The following is a 15,754-nucleotide window of genomic DNA, read 5'->3' on the forward strand; positions in this document are numbered from 1 at the left end:
CGATGACTCACAAAACAAATTGTAGTTGGCCTGCATTGTAGACAGCCGCGCCACGAGGGCCTTTGCCCTCACGGAGGGCGGAGCTGTTATTGTATGCTAGACACAGCCAGAAATACTGGACAGGATCATTTTGACGTGTGGAGTTGTTTGTGAGCACCATTTGCGGGGGATATCCCAAAACGTCACCGTAATAGAGATATCCATCCATTCTCCTTATTAACGATTGCAGTCTTCGGCGTGATCGCCAGAAATTCACGTCTTTTGCCTTTTTGTGGCAGTCATGATTGATTCGCGCAGGCACCAGCAAAAGTTGAAGGCAGGGTCTTCAGTGCATTCCCACCAATACGTTCGCAATATTATATTAACATATTTACGTTTGCTTTTTAGTTACTATCAAAAATGCGTTCTGTCCGTCTTTTGTGGCCCTCTTAACTAGTGTGCACAGCGGCACAACAAACTAAAAAGTGATATTTCACTTCGCATCGGAAGGCGCTGCCATTGCTAATATTATCATCACAGCTGTACCTTACAATATTCCGCAGTTGTCTCAAAATCATACAGAATGAATAAGTAATCATGACATGGAAAGAATGAGAAATAAAATACAGGTGTCGCCTCTATGGACACTTTTCGGAACCAAACCCTTGGGACAAGCCATGTCGATCATGCGCGCATATTTTCCCTATGCTACGCTAATGTAAACTTCTAAGTAGCGCTCGAGGGTTTCCCGTCCCTCCTAATTTCACGTCTGAATCGTGTGGTGGGAGAAATGTTTCATTTAAAACTTTAATCGCTTTTCGAAGTTGGTGTAACTTTGCTGCCCTACGAATATGAATTTAGCAAGGCATATCTATGTTATTGATTTTTTTTTCGCTATCAGCAAATATTAGGCAACTCCGTGGTATTGTGTCGACCATGCAGAATCAAGGCCCATTCACTGTCCACACGACGCTGTTCTCAGCAATTCTCTCACTGTCTACATTTGCTGGGAGTGATTTCGCTTGCCAGTTTGTTTTCATTCAGAAACAAAAGCATCTGACGTACCCGCTACACAGATATGAAAGCGAAATATCCGACAAAATTAAGCATGGAATGTGAAGTCCCCAGAAAACATCGTCCCTTCAGGATTTCCTCGACTCTAAAGGAAACAATTTTTCTTTCTTTTTGAACTTGTTGGCAGCGTGTTGAGTAATAGCGACGGGCAGTCGGCATACTCCGATCTGGCTGTTCTTTACCGGAGCTTTCCTCTCCCCAGGACGTATTGCTACCGCCTGAAAGTGGTGGCTTGTCAGAAGCCCCCATGCTACGTTTCTTTCATCGTGTCATGGCTGCGCGAGGCTCTGCGGAAGATGCTGCACCAGGATCAGGCAGCTGATGACTCACAGACGCCGACTGACACGTTGGAAGTGGAGTGCACGCTGTGTGCTGACGAGGTAAAAAAAAAAAGAGCGCCGGTCTATAGCAGCCAGACAAAGGCGGCGAACAGGGAAGTTCTCTTCCGCAATTTCCCAATTTTAGAAAACTTTGATGAATGAATTCGCGTTTTTTTATAAAATTTGCAGACTGCAATTTTGTAATTTTCTTTTTTTTTTTTTCAAACTTCGCGGTGCTTTAATAATCTGGATGAAATAAACATCTTAGGCATTTCTTTGCGTATATAAGGATATTTTTGATTATGCCGTAGAAGTTACTCTCGCGAAGGCGGAATCAAAATGATACTAATGTTGCTGCTGATAATCATGATCATACAGCGAAAACTGTTCAGCGGGTAAACACAGTAGGTTCGGGATGCAGCTGACAAAAGCTTTCCACGCAACGTCACTGCATTGCTCACGAAGTTTTACATAGTTGTTCTTGCCTTCAGTGCTCAAGGCGTCGGTTGGCCGTTTCAACTAGCTTGATCTTCTCGCTTGTGTCATGCACTCCACGGCGCAGTCCGATTGCTATTTCCAGCATGTGCTATCGACAACAACATGCGCCATAGCCTGTTGCCTGATGTTAGAAGCGAAGTTCCTGCCGACGTCACTTCAGTCTGCCTTTCTACCAAGGTTATAGATCGCTTATCAAACCGTTGCTGTACATTTTCTCCCAATTTGGCACTATTTATTTATTTACTTTTTTCATTTGCGAGAGGCTTGCGCAATCACTGACAAAACACAGAAGCAGGAGTAACGTATACAGAACCTAAAAAAGCTAGTGAGGGGACAAAAGACTCAAGTACATATTTAAGAAAAAAACGCGACTTATATTTTTTCCGACATAATTTCTATAAAGACTCAGTTCATCGATTGTTTGTTTCCAAATTAAAGGGAGTACAATTTAATTGGCTAAATTTTGGTAGTAATAACTCGTGCACTTTTTAATGACAACCTTTTTTTTTTAACGACATTACTTCGTTTCTGCACTGCAGACTGAGAAGTTCATCTGATCGAAGGCTCCGAAATCAGCCGGACACCCGCCCGCTTAATTAACTTATGTAGAACAATCCTAGTAGCCGTTTTCGATATTCTGAGCCAAAGAAGCGGAAATTAAAATTTCCCAGCACGGACGATGCTATGACATCTACAACAAGCTCTAGCTGCGTTTATGTGTGAAAGCCGCACCGATGGCTATGAGGCGCACCGTACTGATTGATCGATAGCCTTTATTTCACAAAATAGAAAATTATTCGGGGGTCCACCTTACTTCAGTATAGCAGTGGATACCGCTGCCACCTTGACTTCGTGGATGAGGTTGCACTGATCGTAATGATTACTAATGTATAGGGCTGATTTTTGCTACCCAGACAATGCGCGTGTTGTTAATGACTACAGCCCCTCGACATGTGGAAGATTGTCCGGCGATTACCCCACTAGGGTCATGCACAAGAGTATTGGTTATGGAAAAAGTGTGTGCTTACACAATCTGATATGAATTAGTCCAGCTCGATCGCCATGGTATAAATTCTTCTGTGCTGCGGTTTTTATTAGGTGCTCAATATATCTAGTTTTACTACGAGGTATACCCAGGAGCGCTCCGTAGTTTGTGGGGATTACTCTGAGGCGAAACATGTGATCTGCTCGACTGGCCAGCGCTGGAGCTTAACTATTCACCGCTTCTATGTAAGCACCGCTTTCAGCATGAGCAGAATTGAAGATAGCGTGTGTTTTTGCGAACACAGAGTTAGACACCATTTTAGAGAGCAGGGCTGCCGCCATTTTCCTTGTTCTGCCGCTTCTTAAGTCCCGGCAGAGTTGGGCTATAGGTAGGATACAACTTTTATTGGTCGTCCGGTCGCGTCACCTTGGTCGACGCAGAAGGTGATAACTGCTTTCTCTGCCCTTGGAAGTAGAGGCGCTGGCGATCGTTTTTTTAGAGAGGTGAGAGCCACCACAGCGTGCCTCCTCGTTTCTTGAGTAAACAGAGCTAGGTATCGACGTGTACCACATCGTGGTTAACTTTACGGCGTTTTCGCTAATGTTACAATAGCGGTTTACGGGTACCGCTTGAAATTCTTGCGCATGCGTTCGTGGATTTAAAATTCCACTATGCTGCTTTTGATGTATATATAAAGAGAGGTCTTGTCAGGCTTTACATTTGGGTCCGCAGGTGGGCTCATTCGCTGTAGAATTACACGTCTTGATTTTGCGTTTTGTAGTCGGGGCTACTGAGATGATACATGTGTTAATTTTAAGTCGTCAAAGGTGTTAACTAATACGTCTTCTAGCCGCAGGTTGGTGGTGTACAGAGGAAGCCCCAACGATGCTTTTTATGCACATCCTAGGAAGGTCTTACCTTGGTTTTACTCCTTTTTATTCATTCTGTGCTAGGATAAAACCGCGGGGTAAATGCTGCTTACACGGATGATTAGTGACTGAAAAATACTAAGCGAGTCTTCTCTCGTGCTCTTCTTCCTCCTGGCCATGCACCGGATAATACTGGATATGTGCGGGGTCGTCATCAGCGTCATAATTACTTTCAGGGCGCTCTTAGATCCGTATCTTCCTGGCCTAGTGGGTACGCTATCCTTCTAGAAGGAATTCTGCTCAGCCAGGGCTGGTGCAGTGCTGTATTTTATAGGCTCCAATGAACGGAAATGTTTATGTTCATGGCTGTGGCTGATGTTTCACAGGGGGCGTTTTCTTTGTGCATCGCAATCTCATGATGGGAATGCTTGCGCACAGCTTTGATTGGAATAAATCCACTTTGCATGGGTGACGAAGATGTACACTTTCTTCCAGTGGCAGGCATTCATGCCAATAATGGGCCAAGGATGTTCAGCGCACTCTACGAAGTTTTCACTAGTACTAATGCGTATGTATTCGTCCTGACCAGGCTTGAATGTCTTTAGAGAGGCCTACTTTCCAGATGTCCTGCTTTTGGCCCATTGTGCAACGCATTAAAAATTTCCTACCTGGGGCTCTTAGGCACAACAAGAAGCGGCGCAGTCCTATTGGTCACGAGGTTCTTCACGAGGATAGCGTTGCTAAGGCGAAGGACGACAAATGACACCTGAATACAGCGCGAGGGGAAGAGATCTTTCTTTCTAGGTAATCGGTTAGGTCTTTAAACTCGGGTCCTGTTCGCTGCTGTTCTGCGAAACTGCTGGCACTTACCGGTCCCAAAAGGCGTCCTTGTCGTCTTCTTTCGCTGAAGCATCGACGGGAGCTCGGGATAAGCAGCCTGCGTCAGAATATTTGCGGCAAGACTTGTAGACTACAGTCACATTCAAATCTTGAAAATATGGGCTCCATCGGTCATGGTAGGAGGGGTCTTTCAAATTTGCCAATCAGTCGAGCTCGTGGTGATCGCTTATTACCTTGGATGGTCGATTGTACAGGTACGGGCGGAACTTTTAAGTGGCCCCATTGATTGCGAGGCACTCCTTGTCGATCGTTGAGTAATTGGATTCGGGTTTTGAGGGGGACATGCTACAGTAGGCGATAACTTTCTCCTGTCCGACACTCTTCTGAACGTGGAAGGCGCCTAGGCGCACACTGCTAGCGTTGGTGTGAATTTCGGTATAAACGTTTTCATCAAGGTGGCCTAGGACAGGAGGGGACTGTAGGCGGCGCTTACGTTCGCCGAAGGCTTCTGCTTGCGGCGCTTCGCATTTAAAGAGTACTAAGTCAGTTTGTGTAAACTTCGTCAATGGTTAGTCGATGTGTAAACTGTTCATAATAAATCATCGATAGCAAGCGCACAGCCCCAGGAATCTATGCAGAGCTTTCTTGTCGGCAGGAGGTGGAAACTTCGATCGCAGCTATTTTTTCTGGGCCTGGTGAACACCATGCTTGCTAAAGATGTGACCAAAAAATCACAGTTCCTCGTGGGTGAAGTGGCACTTCCTGCTTTCAACGTTAGCCCTGCGAATCCTGTCTTGTCTCTATCGGGGTAGTGCTACTTTGATGCCGAACGTGGGCTGCCTGGATAGGTTATGTGCATCGTCTTCGGGTTGGCCATGAAGGCGAAGACATCTCGGTTGTCCGCTCATCGAGGAAAGCGGTCGTCGTGCCACATTTAAAATGCTGGCATTCTTCAGTGAAGTTCATCATCAGTACCTTAGCCTGTCCTCCTCAAATATGGGCTCTACCTCCTGCGATACCAAGCATTCTTTCCAAAAGCGACTGGGCGCTTCCTTCGGCGGCGCTTTCGGCGGTGTCGATGCCTGCGTTGCACACGCAGGCGACGGCGCTTGATCGAGGTGGCACGGTCAAGTCTCCGTCGAGGATGTTTGGAGCGATGTGATGCGTCGATATTGTCTGGAAGGTATGAAGTTGTCCTACTATACCTTGATGAGCTTAGAGCGAAGGTCGATGATCGCCCGATGTTTACTGAGAAAACTCATACCAAGAATAACGTCTCGCGAGCAGATATGTGGGACCACGAAGCTCCTAGCATAAGTACGCCCATTCACAGTCACTTGCGGTGCATAGCCCAGTTGGCGTAATAAGGTTACCGCCAGTTGTGCGGATTTGCTGTCTATGCCAAGTGGTTGTCACTTTCTTGAGCTGTGCGGCGAACGCTCCACTGATGACAGAATAATCGGCTCCGGTATCCACTAAGGCGGTAACCCTGCGTGTTCATGCCCTCGTATTGCATGTTGGCTTCGGTGTTTGATCTCTAATTCGTCATGTGCTGAGGTCGTGGTTGCCGGCGCACACAGTTGTCACTTCACTGGGCGCCGGTGTCAACTTGGAATCTGGTCGTGCTCTCAGCAAAGTCGTCGTGTGGTGCTCCGGTGCAATGGTTGCCTCGTCATCACTCGTCGTCGGCGGCGTAGGATCTTCGCATTTTCGTCGTTGGGCAACCTCACATGCAAAGGTTGCTTTCTTCAGTTTCCCCTACTGGTGCTAGGGGCCCTCCTCGCAAGTAACTTCGGTCTGGCGACGCAAATCGAATACTGTACAGGGATGGGGAGCGGTACCAGCGGCTTGGTGACTCCGCTCTGCGCAAGTAGTCAGTTTTTTCTGGCCTTTCGCCAGGACGAGGTCGTGGGCCGTCGATGGCGAAGCCACGCATGCCGATGCGTCTACACGGACAGCGGCGTAAAAATATTCTGAGAGCCCTGTGGAAGCTACACTGCAGAAATGCGAAAGCCTAGAGTTGCTGGTGCACACAGTGCGACACGTTGGTCGCATTATAAATTAAATGCACCGTCATAATTGCTAATGTCGTCATTGTCATTATCACTAATTGCAGCATCATTGGCATCGCTGCCATCATCCCCACGGTAGACAAGGAGAGTTATGATATCCGTTTTACAATCTAGGGCGTGGGGCAGTTGGTTAAAACGCTCGGCTGCATATGCAAGGGATGTTGGTTCGATTCCGGGAACAGGCAGGACTTATTTATTGTTAACTATCTTTCTTGCGCTAGACAAGAATTATTAGCGTGGGTAATTTAGGTTTCGGGTGATGGCGTCCTTTCGCTGACACCAATAGTGTGACTAGACGGACGCCGACACTATGAGTCATTTAAGGCTCTCACCCTAAAATGTGGCCGGCCTCATCGCAACGGAACCGCAGCGGGCGGTTGTTGGCTGTCCTCCAAGCGTCGAACTTCTGGGGCTTGAGGGTCATTTGTAGTCTTAGCGGCTGGGGGCTATGGGGTGGTGTTCTGGAGCTGCTTATTCGCGTCGAGGGGGCTTGGATGGTCGCGTCGGGGTGGAGTGCACCGGTGTAGTTCATGGCTTGGGCTTCAACTTCAATGGATGATGACGGAGAGCCAAGTGCATGCTGAACATCTTCACAGACAATGTCCGCAAGCGCCGCTATTTGGAGCTGTTAGGACGATGGGAGGAGTCGTCGCAGTTCTTCGCGGACGATATCGCGAATAAGTTCCCGTACGTTACCTCCGCTTGTTGGTGAGGCGTCATGGAGAAGGACTGAAGCGGCCGGTTGTACTGGCGGTTTCGGTCGTCCAATACCCTATTAATGGTCGCTGCTTCTTAGGTGAATTCCACCACGGCTTTCGGTGGATGACGAAAGAGACCGGCAAAAATCTGGTCTTTTTCAACGCACATGAGGAAGTCGACATTGTTCTCCTCGGTCATGTTGGGATTGGCGCAGAGGAAGAGACATTTCATCTCTTCAACATAATACACCTTTAGAAAAAAAAAGAGTGCCGAGGTCATGTTGTGGTTCTGCTGAGCAGACTCAACATGTCATCTTGAATTCGTGTTGGGATCATGCAGGGCGGTTGTGGGCAGACTATTAGGTATAGGTAAATTTCAACGAAAAAGGAACCAACTTGCTGGTGTTGATCATTCTCAACATTATTTCTAGATATTTTCGTATTGAGCCCATGTTGAAGTTATTGGGTTGATTCAACACAAGAATATTTCTCCTGGCTACAAAAACTAATTAAGTACCGTTTGCCGAAGCAGTCTTCACAGGCGTTCAACACTGATGCAGCCTATATCTCATTATCTGCCCTATCCAGTCGTGGAGATTTTTAGATAAATGATGCTGCGCACTCGAACACATTACAAACTCATACACTTCTAATTATTCCGCGCCAACACTCGCATGTTACACAGCATGGAGCAGACAGAACAATGCAATAGAGAGCAACGAGAACGGTGTTTTTTACACAAGATATATCTCAAATACATCCATGTATACCCTCCACAAAGGTTTATCGATCTGTGCAGGTTGTGAACTGCAGATATGCGAAATTACATAAAATATCCCTGTGAAAGGTAATTATTTTTGTTGCAGTACAAGCAATCAATTCCACATTAGACATTATTTTAACTGAGCGCCTTCATTTCTTTGCCGGCAATAAGAATCAAGCGATTATTTAGAGCTGTTTTGTGTTCTTCAGAAGGTGGCGCCAACTGTCGCAACATATGCCTTACTTCAGGAAGTTCTTCGGAAAGTGGTGCCTAACTATAACAACACATGTTTACTTCTCGGAACTTACGTTTACCCTTATCTTCGTGCGTGTATGCCGTATATTGCACGCCCTTTTAAATATTTGCCAAAGGAGCCCATTTTCATCTTTTAGCGAATGAATTATTAGTGTACATTTGCTGTTTATACATCCTTTAAACCCATAACAGAAAATCAACCTAAATCCCTCAACATAAACTATGCTGGATAAGCTGAACCGAAATTTCGGTCAGCAATAACTCAGTACATCCAATATCTTTGGGTTCATGTTGGTTTTCTGTCGATTCAACTCGTGCTCAGCAAGGCGTCAACACCAGCCCCAAATTATATTTTTTGGAAGGACAGGACAGACTCATTTGGGAATTGAATTCTGGGTGGAAGGTTTGTCTGGGATCTTTTTTTTCGGACGACATTTGCGAAAACTATCACAAACTCCCTCTTAAATTTTTGCGCATCCTTCTAAAAGTCTCATGATTTTCAAACCGGATTCGGCCAGAATCTTAAAGAGCAAAGTAGACTTGCCTTGTCTTCGTTTCCTTCCAGGCGTTTTACGTTGGCACACGTTCAAACGGGTCGAGCTAGTCTCCTGCATTCTTCATCCGGTTGCCCTTGGAAGCAGGGGGGGCTCACGAGTCTCGGCGAAAAGCAAAGGTGGTCTCTTCGAACAATGGCATCATCGGAGGTATTTCATGGTGACAGGATTCAGCACCTCCATCAGATGTCACGTAGTGGTGACAAGGACGTTTGCGGAATAAACTCATTCGCTGAAATAAACTCTTTATTGGGCTGACTTTCGCCCTAAAAAAACTCAGAAATCGGCGGCGGCAATAGCAGCAAGCGTGCTCGCCGATCGTCGACCTACAAATGACCCCTTTACAGGTGTCAATGCTTAATTTACAGGCGGCGAAGAAACATCTAGATCAAGCCGTGAATGGTGACTAGCATAACCTGGAACATTGTAGAAATACATGCGAATGGCTGGAATCTTAAGAAAACATCTCGACGCATCTTCCACAACAAAGAAACGATAAAGTTGCGTGCCGTCACTGCGAACAGGAACAAAGAATACGGAATCGACCCATGCGCTAAAATCACAGTCATAAGACTGCATTCCGGTGTCTTTCGAAAAAGAACAAAGAAAACTCTGAAGGGTTCGTGGCAATTCACATTTACGTGAATGTGAAGGTGAAGCACGCCAGTGCCCTAAAAGCACACAATAAATTTTAATGTTTTCCCGCTCACTTCTAAGCACACAATTTGAACCATTATCTTTATACACATAGCTTAAATAAATTAGGTTTTCACTAATTTGGATCAAAACTGAATTTCACTTCCAAAGAACCAAATCCAAACTTTGCACGTTGACATTGGTCAACAATTATCATTATATGAGGTAATAATTTGAGAGAGTTGCTGCAGCTTACACGCGAACTGTAAATTAGAACGTCATAGGTAGCGCTTCAGAATATACCCAGAAGGAGCGTTTTGTTCTCGTTCAAGCGAAAATGGTTGGTTTCGGAAATATACCACGCGTAAAATAGGACGTGAATGTGACAATCACAGGTATGGTACTGGTCGCTGTGTTTTACCGCCAGGCCCACCTTGAAAATATCTCTCCCGAGGTACACTACTTTTGTAACCGTTGTTGCTCTTTTCTAAGCCCACTTTTCTACTTCAAACAATTCAGCTTAAAACGAAACGCGCCTTACTATCAGATATGAAACACTAGATACGTTGAAAAGAGCTCCAGTGTCAGTAATGGATATTAAATTTTTCCTAGAATCTTAAATTAGCACGTAACAAAGTCATGACATTCTCTTAAGTATGCGTGTTGTGAATGTATGCAGGCAATTGAGAAAAGATATAAAAGCAGAATAGTACGAAACCACCAGTTTGTAGTTTTCTTATGTCATTTTTACGTGCTTTGATAGAAAGCGAGGGTCTGAAGAAAACTGAGAGATTTTTTAAATGACAACAGAAAATTCAGCCGGTTTGTAAGAAGCAAAGATATATATTACAATTCTTTTGCGAGAGAGCAGCTAGCAAGAAGATGCGGAAGAAATTGAAAAAAAAAAAGAAACTAAAAAAGGCATTTAAAAGGTGGCTATTCAAGAGAAATGCCGGAATTCGAGATTAGTGAAAATGTCCAAAGTGCAGCAGAAATAGATTACAATTAAGTTTCAGCGACACAGAATACGTCCGTCCTAGGAACTGGCTACAATACATGCGATGCACCATATAGGGGTGCAACGCGAAAGCTTGCGGGACAAGTCATCTAAGTTATTATTCAATGTAAATAGCTTTGAAAGAATTGTATCAAGCTATCATTTCACTAAACCACTGATTTTGTTGCTCACATGCCTTAAACGAGGTGCCAAAGAGCCTGTGAACGTCTGGATCCTGTAGTGGAAGCTCTTCTGAAGACTTGGACATAGTTAAGGACATTGTGTGTTGTCATTTTGATCTTGGAGGTTTAAATGAGTGGGGCTTGTAGATGCTGGCTGCTCCATTTACAGCACAACACTGCAACTTGACAGCTTACATTCAGTGAACATAAATTACCAAAAAGTCATGAGCAGGGCAGTTGGAACGCGAAGGGAACTTGAATATGGGCAAGGCCTCGTGACGCTTAAATGAGGCCGCCTACGCTCACCCGCATTATAGGTCCCACATTGGCAGTAATGGCAGCTGGACGACGTGCGTGCCGACATGACAGCCACTAAAAAAATTGTAGGCGCGTGCAATAGCAAGGTGGGCTTTATGCAGAAAAACAACACCCAGACCACTTTGGACTGCCCTCGCAAAACCTGTTCAAGTCCCGCATCAGCCGAAATGGGGCTGGAAAATGTGCGCGTGCGCATGTTAGCCAAATGGGTCCCTTGCAGAGAATTTCAAGGCATGTGCGAAAGCAAGGTGAGCTTTAGACACAAAAAATATCTAGCTCTATTGGGTCTGCCGACCGAAAACCGCTGCAGGTACTTTTCGCGGGAAAATTACCGCGAGCACAAATGGGGCTGCCAATGAAATCCCCTTGTAGGTTTACATTTGCCGTAGAGGGCCTGCACCCACCGGAGTGTCCGAACTACTGTGCGTGTTCTTTGTATTCTGTATACGTGTTAGACATTACCTAAATTATCGCTTTAGATATTTTTATAACAATTATAGGCATGTTAAGTTGGTTACGAAATTTTATGCCTTTCGTTCACGTGTTTACCTAAATTGCACCAAAATAACAGAAGATGGCAAAAGGGTAACTGTTGCTCCCAAGTGGTCACCCTGGACAGTCTAAAACTCTCCATAAACTACTGATGTTCAGAACACGCAACTTATCTGCCTGAACTAGGTGCAACATGAAGTGAGTAAGAATACATTTATCATACTTAGAACGAATGTCCAAAGTTCTTGAAGAATTAGATGCAGTTTCTTACCCTACAGGACGTGTGTGTATAACAGCGACTTGAATTCTGACTGGCTAAGACAAAAACATATTGTTGCAGAATACCTGAATGCACTTGCAACTGCTGGAATTGAAGCACTGATAATCCTTCATATTCGCAATAAACTTTAGGCGATAAACTAGTCTCTGCCTGCCATAACATCAACGTGTGCCTAGATGATAATGTCTTATCTTTTTTTATCAAGCAAGAAATGAGTTGCCATTTCTTTGTTGGTTCCTCTATATACCAAAATCAGTGGCAAAGATGCAGGGTGAACGTCTCAGACCTTTTTAAAAAATAGAAAACTCATGGACGTGGCTATTACAACACTAGGAATATTTACTTTATAGTGTGCCGGTAGGTTATCATTAGGACTCGTTTGTTTCGTCATTTGTCAGATTAGAGTCCTGCAAGAAGACAGTTTCGGTTAAATACAGGATGTAGCGAAAGAAACCGAAAAAAAATGCCTTAGTGGCTCGTAAAAGGCGGGAAAAAGTTCGGAGAAAAAAAAGCTTCGCGCTAACAATACATAACATAGCGTGGCAGAAATAAAGGCTGTGGGGGAAGTAGCCACTAGCGCCAGGCCCCGCGACAGGCTCCGTCTCGGTGCTTGTCATTGGTGCGCCTCCCCTGCAGAGCCGGGATGGACGACACGCATAGCATTGGTCCGGGAACGTCACGACGCGCTGCGACGAGTTGTCGCACAGCGGTTCCCGCCGGCAGCGTCTCCTAATGTAGCCGCATTCTTCCAGAAAATCCCCCGCGCGGCTTCTTGCTCCGCGCTTATAAAGCTTCGCCACCACGATCCATCAGATTCCACGAAACTGGAATGACGCCTTTACTGCCCTTCACGGTAACCTGTGGCTTCCGCAGGCCTACATATGTACAAAGAATGTGTGGTTCAGTTATAGGGCTACCAATGAATTATCATCGGCCGCCTATTTCAATAATGCGGGAGAGCCCGAATTTGGCTGACCCCCTTATAACCTGAATCGGTGCCATGCGTTTATTGGAGGGGTTAATGCTAACCAAATGGGAGCCTTCATCCAGAAGTAACCAAAATCTACCCGAAGTAGGGCCTTCAGAAGGAATTGGCGGGACGTGCACATTTCGCAATGCGGGAGGAATGTGGGCAATCCTACAAGGGCTGTCTGCATCGGTCTCAAGTTGGATCGAACTAGGCAATTGTCGGCAACCCACGTAAGGCCTACGTCGGCCCCCGTTTAAAGGGGCAATAAAGAGAAAAATGAAGTGGGCTTGCATCGATAGAATGCTAGTTCCTGGTTAAAAAAAAAGCCACTCTTACTGAAAACAGAGCTGTTATAAGGTAGTAAACAGGTATCGCCGCCACAGCCGAAACGGCCGAGGCTCGCAACTACAAATCACGTGACGCGCAAGGAATCCCGGAGGCTGACAATTGCGAATTACGTTGACCGGTTGAATGCGGTAGTCGGTTTTGTCTCAATAACATGCTTTTATCACACGTAAACGAGGCAGAAAGACAAAGAGACAATGTAAATATTGCAAGGCAAATAAAAATATACTCATTTATTCCGCTTGTCGGTAGATACCGCTAGCATGTCAGCTAACACGGCTCTACAGGTATCCACTTCAGTTTCGATTATGTACCGGCTCAGACACTTCGTGCGTGCTCGGATGGTTCGGTTTGAGCCTGCAGCGCCTGAAATACGAACTCGGAGCAGCAAATGCGCCTACCCTAAGTGCGTATTGAATGAAGATCATGACTCGGCACGCACCTGCGAAGTATTCTCCGCTCCCCGCGCGCCAGCAATCACGGAGTCTCCTCTTGCGTCATAGTGTGCGTCATCCTACCCTACTACGTAGTAGGAGGAAACAGTTTGAATTCGAACGGCAGGAACAAAAAATAACTCAACTTCTTATCGCAATATCTCAGCAATAATTCGACTTTTTGCTGCTATGCAATGACAGTATCACCAAAAGCCGTTTATTAGATTTTGATAGCATATTTGGGTGTCTTTAGTGTCCCTTTAAGACCCTACATACAGCTAACCCGTGTCCGACATGTCACTTCGTCCGCTGAGCTAATATTCGTGTAATGTGTCACAGTTGAAAAACTTCGATAGAAACATGTGACTAAACTTCGCTTTTGCAGTAAAAAGTCTGAGGAATGTTTTTTTTTTTTTTTTGCATTTACTGGTTTGTGGTATTAGTGGATTAGCAATGGTCAGCTCTTTCACAATATTTGTTGGGGTTACCTCGGTTTAAACGTTTGTGCTCTTGCGTTCTGCATGTGATATTACCATAAATGTAATCGACTGCAAGTTCGGGTCAAACTGGACCACAATACGCCCACAGAGACGCCGATTACTTCTGTTATATGAATCGCGCGGACAGGAAAAATAATCCATGCCTTCTCTGTCTAGGTGGCATGGGTTAGACAGGCACCACTATGCCTTCGTTAAACTGAAGGTTGATATTCGCCACTTTCACATCACTGATTTGGAAAATGAGAACCGTCCTAGGTGGCGGGGCTATTGACTGTGTGCTAATATACCTCAAAACGTCAAGGCTAATTGTCATGCACATTCTTACGTAGGCATGCCATACTTCGTTCGAGATCTCCCACCAACCACCTGGCATCGGTGCAACGAGGCGACTCCGAGCCGAGATCACTCTCTTTTCGACGGTGTACGAGGACGACAGCGACGCTTAAGACCTCACCAGGCTGCTGCTCTCAAGACACCCACGAAATTTGGTCACTGTGGCCGTTTGGCTTGTTTTAGGACTCAGCAGTGTTTGTGAAGTGATTCAGTGTACTTTGTAGGTTTTTGTTTTTGCAATAAAAGGCAGTTTGGGTGTCATTTTTTAGTCCGAGAACAAACCACGAGGGAGGAATGCAAAAGACGCCCACTGAATGAAAAAAAAAACATTTTTCTCCGTTCTAAATAGTTTCATCCTTCTTGAAATCATTCCGGTCACCGGACTAATCTGCAGCTGAATTTCTTTAAACGCGATGAGGCTCAAACATTAACTCCATGGATGAAAAAAAAAACGAAGACTGTAAGGACATATGATTCCAGTGTTTCTCTACGCACCAAATATTTTGAACTCGCTACAAGCCCCGTAGAGTACAGTCACTGACAGGAGCAACGCAGCTACGCTGGCATTGCAGAAAGGCTTCACCATTTGTTAATTTGCATCTGGTTGAAAACTTGACTGATGTTTCCTCTTCGTTCCTATATTCCTTTTGGAATATTTGTTCGCTTCTAAAGAAGTAAAATTATGAAATTATGTTAAAAGTGGTTTGCTAGGTGGCATGAAGAAATAGAGGTTAAATAGAAAAGTTTTTTTTAGTCGATATTTATTGCCTCAGGGAATAAGTAGGGTATGAGATGAAGGATGAATAAAAGATTAAATGAATGGAAAAAGGTTGACTGATTTTATGAAGTCCATAAGTGAGCGATGATGAGGTCCCTGCGTCCAAGTGACGTATGAGGCAGGATTGGTTGCTGAAAGACCAGCTATTCTCAGGTGCCGGATTTCTTGTTGGCTTGAGTGTTCGGCAGTCCCGCAGCAAGTGGTGGATGTCGGCTTCGACATCTTCGTTGTTGCAGATCGGGCATCCTGGGCGAGGATATAAGTGTTGGAAGTATGACCACGTCCTAGTTACAGCTGGTGTAAGGGCAACACCGACCCGGATCCTACTAAGCGCAACCTCCTCTGCACGGGTGAGACCGCGGGGAAGGGATATCGCACACGGAGGGATAAGCGCACATGTGCGGCGCCGGAGGTGCTCCTTTCTTGACAAAAGGAGGGTAGCGTCGTCGACTTTGAGAAGCCGTGGGATTGATGCGTCTTGGTTCACGAGGCGAGTTGCAAAATCAGCTTGACTTTGGGAAAGCAGCAGATCCCGTGGGACCCACTCAATGCGTATTGATTGTGGGATGCGCGCCGCAAGCT

At 45.5% G+C, this 15,754-nt stretch overlaps 1 protein-coding gene across 1 annotated transcript in view; it reads left to right on the top strand.

Annotated features, from left to right (window-relative positions):
* The window catches only part of LOC146182881 (uncharacterized), a 169,959-nt gene extending 155,311 nt beyond the window's left edge, over positions 1-14,648 (top strand). Inside the window, exons 4-5 of the mRNA XM_084608661.1 lie at positions 1,256-1,433; positions 14,391-14,648. Coding sequence (XP_084464787.1) covers positions 1,256-1,433; positions 14,391-14,507 — 295 coding nt within the window. The 3' untranslated portion in view covers positions 14,508-14,648. The remainder of the gene's footprint in view (positions 1-1,255; positions 1,434-14,390) is intronic.
* Positions 14,649-15,754: the final 1,106 nt, after the last annotated feature.

The sequence above is a fragment of the Amblyomma maculatum genome, chromosome 7 (genome assembly GCF_055883805.1).
Source record: "Amblyomma maculatum isolate TAMU_Amacu chromosome 7, ASM5588380v1, whole genome shotgun sequence".
In the NCBI taxonomy this organism is placed as follows: Eukaryota; Metazoa; Arthropoda; class Arachnida; order Ixodida; family Ixodidae; genus Amblyomma; species Amblyomma maculatum.